The following is a 10,252-nucleotide window of genomic DNA, read 5'->3' as shown; positions in this document are numbered from 1 at the left end:
TGAGGTGAAGTAAACATCCAGGATTGAGGGAAATAAGGACAAGACTCCTGTTGTGGTTCACATAAACTTACTGCTGCACTAAGCAACAAGAAAGACAGGAAAGACATCTGCAAGGAGAGAGAAGCTCTCATCTACGTGGCTCTCAGCCTTGCTGTTCAGTGGTACATGGCAGGTTGCTATCAGCTGTACACTACTGATCTGCAGTAGTTTCTGCTTTCACTGTCAACTGAAACAAAACTTAAACCAACAGTAAGTTGTCACAGACATCTTTTTGTGAAAATCTTTCTTAGGATTTTTCCTGCTGAAGCTGAGAAGTTTCAGCAACAAATGTAAACAATGGTTATCTGCTGCTGTGGAATGCAACAGGTGCATCTGTGATTGGGCCATCTTGGATGTTTACAATTAATGGCCAACCACAGACCAGACAGCTTGGACTCTCTGGCCGAGACACAGATCTTTGTTATTCATTCTTTTCTATTCTTAGCTTAGCTAGCTTCTGAAGAAACCTTTCCTTCTATTTCTTTTTAGTATAGTTATAATGTAATATATATATATATCATAAAGTAATAAATCAAGCCTTCTGAACATGGAGCCAACATTCTCGTCTCTTCCTTCACCTGAAAACCTCTGTGACCACGGTCACAGTAAGTGGCTTTATTTACTCAAATAATTCCCAGTCAGTTGAGCCTGGCCATTTGGGCAATTGGATATGTACGCTATAGGAACATCTTTTGAAACAGCTTTGTAGGTTATTCATAATCTAGAACTACACACTCCCACATCCTCTGATGTGGTTCCTTAGCTGTGGAATAAATCTAACATTCAAAACTAGGTCTCTTAAGAAGCACAGACAGCTCTGGCTTTTACATAAAGGGTGGAGAGAGAGAGAAGAATGTGATGGTTTCTCTAGGTTCTTTCAATGGCTTCAAATGAACGCTAATGCAAGCAGAGGCTTGGATGACAAGGGACATGGTTATTTGCTCCCCTTGCAGTTTCAAAGGAGCATATGACAGAGAATGAAGAGAAAAATGTTTCAAGTTTTAAATACCCCCAGTGACCAACAAAGTCTAAGTGCTGCTTAAGTGTCTTGTAGGACACCCACTCTGATGCTAGACTGAAATTCTTATTTCAAATTAATGTCTGAGATACCTCTTTATAACTCAATGCCTTTTCACTAGATTTTAAAAGAATTACTATGAACAATTCATACACTGAAGAGAGCAATTGCCAGCAACCAAAGGAAACTGAAAGCAGTCTTCAGCCAAGGATACAGCTTTTTTCAGCCCAAACACCATTATGTTAATATCCAAATTCTCCCTTCTCTCCTCAATTCTGAAGGCTAAGCCAGGAAACTGTGTCAAGACTGCACTCTCGGGACAACACTGGGCAGTATTGAGATGTGAAAGACAAAATCCATAGTTCAAGGGGTGGGAAAAAAGCCTCTCTATCTTGAGTAGGTCAGAAATGCAGCAATTGAGTAATTGCATACTGAGCCCATGTACAGTGTGCAAAATGCTCCCTGGGGAAAAGAAAATGTTTTTGCACTGTAAGTAGTCCACCTAAATAGATAACACAGAAACCTTTGGAAATGAACTGGCAAAGTGATGACATAGTAACTGTTTTCCTGTTTGTTTTTCAAAATCCTGAGAAGGTTAGCATTGCCCTCTTGTGGAAATAAATGAATACAACTAATAACAGGATTTTTAATTTCATGTTTTAACTTTCAGTATTCATTATAAATACTTACAGGCTCAAAAGAAACCCACATGAGAAAACGAGAACAATTATTACACACATAATAAAATGGCATTCTTGATCTAAGTACACAGGATTTATAAAGGTTTCTAGTTCTTCTTTTACTAGTCACAAAATTATTCCATTTGTACGGACCTGCCATGACTCTACTTTTCTTTTTTCAAAAAGGCACTAAATTCCTAAGCAGTGCAAGTCATTAGGAAACAGAAAAGAAATGCGGTCATCCACATGTTCAAATACATACATATGTGAAAAACTTTCTACATGAGGACTTGGAGAAAAACTTAATTGTAGTGCTTGAAATAAGCATCAAAACCAACAGGTGGGCACCTGGGCTTGCTCAGGTCAGTCATACACAGACAGACAGACAGACATCAGCTGACCAGACAGTACACACATATTGGCTGACTACACATGAGGCCACTTCCAGCTGACAGGAAGTCTTGACACAGAAGCAATAAAATATGCATGGAAAACAAACAAACAAAATTGGCAAAACCATAGTGTTCAGGATTAGTTCTTAAGTTTCTTTGTGAATGTTTCCACGTCCGTTGTCCCACAATGGCAAAGTACTGCTGAGTCTTCAAACAGCAAAAGCCACGTGATGAGTAAGTGCCACCTGGCTGCAGAAACTGACAAGTTACTGGCAGTAAACATCAATCATCTTCTCCTCAGAAGTCCTGTTTTATCCAACCTGCCACTACAGAAACAAACAAAACACACCACAGGTTTGTATGAATGTAAGGAAAAGAAAGGAAAAAATCCCAAAGCAAACAAACACTGTAAGGTTGTCGAACTACCATAAACTCTGCATTCACCTTTAAATTCTCAATTCATCTTTTATCCCAGCAAGTGATGGACATGCAGTGTATCAGCGTATCAGTGGCAACTTATACAAACTCCTGCCTCCTGAATCATGTATGGTAATGAGGGCAAAAGATGAAGGAATTTCCTATGAAGCCTGAGTTTCAATGATCAGATCCATCTATTGTTTTGGAGAGACTGTAATTCTTCACTAACTCTCTGCCTGGCCTTCTGAGGTAAAGTTCACATTAGAATAGCAACAGTAGTAATTTTATGCCAACACTGTTTCTATTGTAATGAGAGACACATAAACTCCAAACCACTGCCCTACTTAGTGCAAATGTTTTCTGTAAGCTCTGAGGGAAGAGAGGCAATCTCAGCTGGCACTGAAAAGGGACACTGAGTACAGGGTAACACAGTGATGAGGGCCCCAGTGCTGAGACCTGTAAAACTGATGCATCGTGTGGGTAGAAATTGGGAAGAAGAAGGGGGAAAAAAAGCTCTCTGCCATGGCTGCTGTCTTTCTGTCCTAGTGATGAAGTCTCACTAAGAACACTGCATGACAATTACACATCCTTCCATTTCTATTCCATTTCCCTTCCTCTTGGTTTTTCCTCAAGTTATTTAATCTTCTACATGACAATACAGATTTTCACAGTGAATATATGGATAGTTGAATCACATTGTTTCTTTTTTAAACTTACTCTCAGTCCTCCTTCTCCTCCAGGACGTGAAGCTGCCATTCTTCTTTCTATTTCCTCCTGTTTCTTCTTCTTCTGCTCTACAGAGTGAACATTCTTAATACCTCGAGAGGAAGCCTGGGAGAAAACACATTTGAGTAAGACCAATTTAGTGATTTTTCTGGACAGAAACCAAACTACAAGTGTTGGCAACACTATTTTATAAACTGTGCTTTGCATGAAAAGACTGAAGCACTTAGTGATGCTACTATTACATCAAGGTAGCCCTTTCAGGATACTTCCTCCTTCTGAGAACTCTTGGTCCCATAGGTAAGTGAGGGTGCTTTTGTTTCCCTTTGTTTTTACATCCAGGTGAAGATATTTAATCCTCAGATGCAGAACCAGAAGTCCACAGATCTTTAGTCTGTTTTTTTCAGTGTCAGGGACTACTTTTACCCTCATGAACAGGGGAGGAAAAGACCTGTGTCAGTATTGCCAGCCCGGGCTGTGAAGAAGTTAAATTTTCAACTGTGATCTGTGAGAAATACCCTGCATGACAGTCCACCCTTCAAAATGTCACAGGGTGTGTGGGTAGCAGAATGAAAAATCTGTCCTGAACTGCATGCTTCATATCCCTGTGGAACTGTTTAATGACAATCTGGATTAGATGGCAGGACCATCAGAATTACAGTTAACACCATGAAATAGAAAAAAAAAGTTTTAAAAACTTATTCTTCTATAAGTTTAGGGTTATAATAACATAGCAGAACTTATACAAAAGATGCTAAAATCTATCAAGGCAAAGCAGCAATGTTCTCACCTGAATTTCAAGGTCCCGACAACAAGCTCAATTCTCAGTGGGGTACCAAGACAAATCTTACCACCAAATAACAACATAACAACCCACTTAGACCTTATGTTCTCTGCCTCTTAGGAAACTGGCCTTCCAAGGGGGTCAGGTCCCCAAACTGTCTGCAGCACCCCAAAAGGAAGAACAGCTCATATGATGTCAGGAGGGATAATGAGCAGAGAAGGAAGGACATCTGATCTACTCTCTTGTCCCCTCACAAGGGTGAAACTAAGTATGGCTGCTTGCAAGACATCTCCATTACCCAACATTCAGTGGCCAAAATGACCTCAAAGATAGTCCTGAAAAATCCTTTAGGTACTTTAGCTCTTTGTCTTCCAAGAAAAAAAAGCCACAGAGTGATACTTCCATTTTTCTTTGTCAGCATAATGGGTCCCACAAAGCTTCAAGGACATCCACAACCCTAATTGCTTCACTTCTCATTCCTCTCAGGAAAGCTTTTTAGCCAGTTAAGAGCGAGCTATTTCCTACAGTTATGCTTAAAACCCCATTTGTGGTTGAAAACAACATGTGGATTGCTTTTAGTACACAAAAGCAAGGATTTTTAGGAGTCTCATGCATCACTCAGCTGTTGCTCCAATTATTTACTAAACTCCCTTCAAAACAGGTCAACATGGTCCCATGCATAATGGCCAATTCATAATTCAATATGTAATGTCACTAAGCATTCACACAAATAACAATTCTTTCTCTTCACAGTTCAGCTGTGGTCTCCAAGACACACCATTCCAAATCTACAATATGAGTATATGCTAAAGTCTTTCTAGAGGTATGTAAGGAAAAAAAAACAGGCTGGCTGTTCTGCTAGAACATTTGTATCCTACCTTTTCTAACTTTAAAGATATCTAAGCTTGGCAATCTTAAAAAGACAAAAGACTAAGTTAATACTACATCTTTGCTGGAATCTGAGCTTATAAATATGTTCAAACAAGTTGACAAAGAAGAACCTGCAAATGCATACAACCTGTAGTTTTAAGAAAAGTACAAGTGCAGTACCACTTGAAATTGCCACTGCAATTGTTTGAATACTTCTCTATCTCTTGTTTTCAAGTCTTAGAACAAGTAAAAAATAACGTTGAAGTTGCTCTTCCAGTTCTTACGTTGTTTTATAAACTACTGTAAAATATCTCCCATCCAAACAAGCTCAGTTAATTTGCAATGGTCTTAGAGCACCTACCCATGAAATTCTTAATTGATATAAAAAAGGTATAAATGTACAACATTAATAATACCAGGAAAGTACTTAACAACAATTCCCACAATCCAAACATGATACCCAGTGTCACCAAAGAAGCCATAGCCATTCTCCCCATAAACCAGTTATCTAAAAATAATTTCAACAAATGACATTTTATCAGACATTACCTCCATCTGCCTTTTTTCAGCGGCTTCTGCTAGTTGTCTTCTTTTTATTTCCTAGATAAAATGTTAAAGACAGTGAAATTCTACTTCAATATAGTCTTTGTATTCTTTTTTAAGTCTTAATTTTTCAGTATGACTCAAATCTGAGATACTAACTCCCACAAAATGACAACTTCAAGGCAATTAGCATCATCTTTCCCTGCACTGCCAGCCTGCAAGAACGAAGTGTTTTTGGTGACTAATATGCCAGAAGACCAGCTGCTGACATATATACAGTCAAACTCCACCAGAAATCACTATTCAGCTGTTCTGCACCTTCACTCAAAAAAATCCAGCCTGGGGTTTGGGAAATGGCACACAGTGAATGAACCATCTTTTAGAGTCCGGAAAGGGGAATGCTTGCTCTCCCAGGCAAAGCGGGCTCCCTTCCTTCTCCCCCGGGAAACCCTCAGATGAGGGTACAAACCACAGACATGGGCCTAGGAAAAACGTCATGCGGTGGGGAGTAGTTAGAAGAGAGCATCGCTATCTACCGGGGGAAAAAAAGCACAGCTTTTCCTATTTCTTGTGAAAATGGGGCTCACGTTGGCCACAGTTATGCACTAGCAGGCCTCACGGGAACCCCCGGTCTGCACAGATGCACGGTGCCCGCGCACCGTGACCGTGGGGCAGGGCAGAGCAGCAGCAGGAGGTTCCGGGGCCCAGGCCCCGAGCTGCGGGGTGCCCCGGGTGTCCCGGCGCCAGAGCTCTCCGCAGCCCGGGCCGGGGGCCAAGGACCGGCTCCCTTTCCCCGGCACAGCCTCCCGGGGCACCGCAGCGGCCCCGCGGCCCGGCCTCCATGTCGGGGAGGGAGGGAAGGAAGGAGGGAAGGTCACCGCCCCCGCGCTCCCCTCACCGCGGCCGCCCAGGCGGTGGCAAACGGCGGGGAAGGACGGGGCAGCACCGCCGCCCCTCACTCACCGGGTCCGGCGTCTCCACCACATCCTTGACGGCGTCCCCCATGCAGGGCAGGCACTGCCCCATGGCGAGCCCCGGCACCCAGCGGCCCCGCGGAGGAAGCGCCGGCAGGGCCCGCCCCGGCCTGGGACCGGCGGGGGCGGAGGCTGGAACGGGGACGCGCGAGTGCTCCCGGTAGTGAATTCAATGGAAGGTGTTCCATGGTGAATTCTCCCTGTGACGGCACGGGAGAACGGTGCCATGGGTTTCGGCATTGCCATGCCGTGCCCGCCCGGCTGCCCCAGCTCAGCTGTGAGGCCCTGCCCGCCGCAGACCTGTCTCGGCCGGGTGATCGAAGGTGTCGCTTTCTGGCTCTTCTACTGTTTCTTCCAATTTTTCTTAAGAGAAAAGAAAGAAACCTTCTCTGGCAGTTATTCATAGTAGACTCCGCCATTACCGTATTTCCTGAATTCGAGTGTTTCAATTTCCTGAAACTGAGTGAACTTGATCGATGTGTTTGGTGCATACATCAATCCCCAAGTTATGCGAGGAATATAAAATGTGTGAAAAAAGCCAATCACTTGTTTTTAAAATTTTAAAAGTTTAATAGTAATAAAATGGTTATAAAAATAGTAATACAATTAGAGTAATATTAATTTGGACAATTTGGATTAGGACAATATGAGACAATAGAAACAAAGAGTTATGGACAGTCCGGGTGCCTTTTCTGGGCAGCACGAGCCTGAAAAAGGACCCACGTTAACAGAGGATTAACCCTTAAAAACAATAACATGTTGCATATTCATACACCTCATACATGATGCATAAATTCCATTCAAACACAGGATTCTGTCTGGTCAGTGTCAACTTCTTCTTAATCCTGATGGTGTCGTCCTGGCTGAGCAAGGGGGGAAGAAGTTCGTTTCTTCTGATAAGAGAGCAATAAATTCTCTTTCTCTAAAAGATTTAGGTGTCCTGTGGCTGCTGTCTCACTGCGAGTCCTTTCTTTAGAAAAAGGCATCTTACATAGCATAAGTATCTTACATAGCATAGTTTCTATTTTAACATTTTGTTGTAACCTAAAACTATATTTAACACACTACTTAAGAAAATTAATACAGCATAACTTTCTAACACAACATATATAATATTCATTTCAATATTTGTGAAAAGCCAATCATAAAATACACATTTTTTTCACAAATGTATCCTTAATAAAGGATCGTGCAACATCTGCCAAGATTCTTGTCTACCTCGGTAATTTTGAACAAGGTTTCTCTTTTTTGTTCTTGTCCTAGCATTTATTTCATGAGCTTGTGATATCATTCATTGTGGTGAAGTACGATTTTAAGTTTTTATATTTGTTCCATCCATCTGTAATCAGGCATAGAATCATGTGATGGTAGACTCATAGTGTGGGGTGGGTTGGAAGGGATCTTAATGACCCTTGTCTTGGTTTGAAAAGACAGATGTCCACTAAGGAAGGTAGGAGCCTCCCTTAATGTAAATATAAATTCACTCCCTCTGAATTATTATGATTTTGAAATTAGGGGCTTTCAGGCAAAGACATGGGAGTAGGAATAACAGTTCTTTATTGAGAAGAAAAGTAAAATTAAAAAAAAGTGCAATAGTATAAAACAACACTGACAGAGTCAGAACAGGAGCTGACCCCCTGTGGGTGAGGGTGTTGGCAGCAGTCCCATTCCATGGTGGCTGCAGCCCTCCAGGAGTGACAAATGTGGTTCTGGTGAAGCAGTGATCTTGTAGAAGGGTGGAGTTTTCTTCTGAAGGTCCAGTGGTGGTGTGGATGGGCCTGGTCTCCCTCTGGGAATCTAGTGAAAAAGAAAGCTGCTCCCCTGGGAATGCAGTGGGCAAAGGCTGCTGTGCTGTTCCAAATCTCAGATCATATCCAGTAGGAATGCTTGGCTCCTCCCCCCAGGCAGAGCATCTCCCCATGGGGTGGTGTAATTTTATCAGCCATACAGGGACACTCACTGGCCATGAACAGAAGATATTTTCTGGAGGGAGGATTGGTTGTGGAAGAGATAAAGAAAACTGTAATAGGGGGCCCAATGAAGAGAAGATAACTGCCCCACATCTAACAGATGGCAATAGAACACACACCCCAGCCACATCTTGCATTTCCAACCTAAGACAACCCCCTGCTTCCAAACCGTCTACCACGGTCAGGGACACTTTCCACTAGACCAGGTTGGTTCTAAGACCCACCCAGCCTGGGCTCGGACATTTCCAGGGCTGGGGCACCCACAGCTTCTCTGGGCAACCTCTGCCACTGCCTCACTACCGTCACAGTAAAGAAGTTCCTCGGAATACCTAATCAAAATCTACCCTCATTCAGTTTAAAGACATTCCCTCTTTGAAGCTGCTCTTAAAATTGGACATTCTTGTAAACTTCTCCATCTCTCTTGTATGGATTACAGGAAAGGGTTTTCAGGTCTCTCTGAGCTCTTCCCTGGTTGAACAAGGCCAGCTCTCTCAACCTGACTCTGTACTAGAGGTTCTCTAACTCTCTGAGGGTCTTCATGGCTCCCCTGGACTGTCCATCAGGTCTGTCCTTCTCATGTTGGGTCCCCAGATCTGTGCACAGGCCTCCTGCTGGGGTGTCACAAGAGCAGAGGGAAGGGACCTACTTCTCGACCTCCTCCTCACACTGCTCTTCATGCAGCCCAGGAAGTGGTTGGCTTTCCAGGCTGCAGGTGCACATTGCTGGGTCATGGTGAGCTTCCCACACCCACAGCCTTCTCCTAAGGGCTCTCAATCCATCTTTTGTCCAGCTTGGATTGGTGCTTGGGGTTGCCCTGATCCACACGCAGCACCTTGCACCTGGCTTTGAACTTTATGGGTGTCACACAGAGCCACTTCTCAAGCCTGTCAGGTCATCAGTCAGGTCATCACAGGAGGTCACTGGGTTGCTGAACTATGTACTTAACACAAGTCTCAGCCTGGTCCTGGGCTTTCTGAACTGGCCATCAAAAGTCTTACTGTCATAATGAGAGACTGATGAGGTGCACTGGAAGGTGGAGAAAAGGAGGGTCACCTGCTGCCCTTACTGGAGAGTCTGAGATTGGACACAGGAGAGCTTTGTTGTGTTCCTGGGAGCTGCAGTGGAGGCACTGAAACTTTCCTGCTTCATGGTGTACAGTGTTAGGAATTAATTTTCTGCTTTGTAATGAAAACATTATTTTAATTTTTTTTTTTTTTGAGTATGAATGTGCTACTGTTTTGTGGATTAATTGTTCAGTATTTGCCAAGCTTTAGAGCTGAGGGGTCTCCATTGCATGCAGTCACCTTTTGGATCCATCAAATGATAATCCCTGAAGGTAACTAGAATATATTAGTTAGTTGGTCCTGCAAATCTGTTAAGATTTAGAGGAAGATTGAAGTGTGCTTGGACAGAACTCTTGAACTGTGCTTGGACAGAGCTCTTCATGGAGAAAGAGAGCACAGCTTTCTGAAGAATGTGTGACCTGGTATAAGATTTGTTGCAGCTGGAATTGCTACAAGTGAAGTCCAGGGTAAGGAAGCAAAAAGGGCCTTTGCATGATATCCACAAATGTTTAATCCAGCCTGTGGTGAAATGTTCAGGGTCCAAAGGCACTCACGGAGACAGTCCAGGTTTCTGTGTCCCCAGAGGCAGGGGCTGAACAGTGCCATGGGGCAGGACAAAGATCAGGGCAATGGGGGAACGGGGAGGGAGTGGCTGAGGGACACAGGAGCAAGGGAAGGAGCCAGCGGGGTCTGAACAGCTTTTGAGGGAAGCTCCTTGTGTTTCTCTAACCCAGGGAATGCCCCTCAGGGCCCCCACAAAGATGCATAACAGAAAAGA

The 10,252-nt window shown here is 43.3% G+C and overlaps 1 protein-coding gene and 1 long non-coding RNA gene across 2 annotated transcripts; one reads left to right on the top strand and one right to left on the bottom strand.

Annotated features, from left to right (window-relative positions):
- Positions 1-1,697: 1,697 nt before the first annotated feature.
- Positions 1,698-6,592, bottom strand: SVIP (small VCP interacting protein). The gene is made up of 4 exons (XM_071417118.1): positions 6,430-6,592; positions 5,473-5,523; positions 3,264-3,377; positions 1,698-2,455 (listed from the first exon to the last, which is right to left on the bottom strand). Exons 1-4 carry the CDS (start codon positions 6,490-6,492, stop codon positions 2,441-2,443), a joined length of 243 nt encoding a protein of 80 aa, XP_071273219.1. The 5' UTR covers positions 6,493-6,592; the 3' UTR covers positions 1,698-2,440.
- LOC139584831 (uncharacterized) lies at positions 3,373-5,555 on the top strand. The gene is made up of 2 exons (XR_011676845.1): positions 3,373-3,569; positions 4,174-5,555. It is a non-coding gene; the product is annotated as an uncharacterized lncRNA (long non-coding RNA).
- Positions 6,593-10,252: the final 3,660 nt, after the last annotated feature.

This window comes from Agelaius tricolor, unplaced genomic scaffold (assembly GCF_023055355.1).
Source record: "Agelaius tricolor isolate 1412-34295 unplaced genomic scaffold, bAgeTri1.0.p SCAF_67, whole genome shotgun sequence".
NCBI lineage: Eukaryota > Metazoa > Chordata > Aves > Passeriformes > Icteridae > Agelaius > Agelaius tricolor.
Note: the sequence above shows the minus strand (reverse complement) of the source record. Positions and strands in the feature narration are given on the sequence as shown.

Coding starts and splice junctions, on each gene's coding strand:
- SVIP (XM_071417118.1), bottom strand. CDS start 6,492: ATGGGGCAGTGCCTGCCCTGCATGGGGGACGCCGTCAAGGATGTGGTG. Junction 5,524..6,429: donor TGGTGGAGACGCCGGACCCG/GTGAGTGAGGGG, acceptor CATTTTATCTAG/GAAATAAAAAGAAGACAACT. Junction 3,378..5,472: donor CTGAAAAAAGGCAGATGGAG/GTAATGTCTGAT, acceptor GTTTTCTCCCAG/GCTTCCTCTCGAGGTATTAA.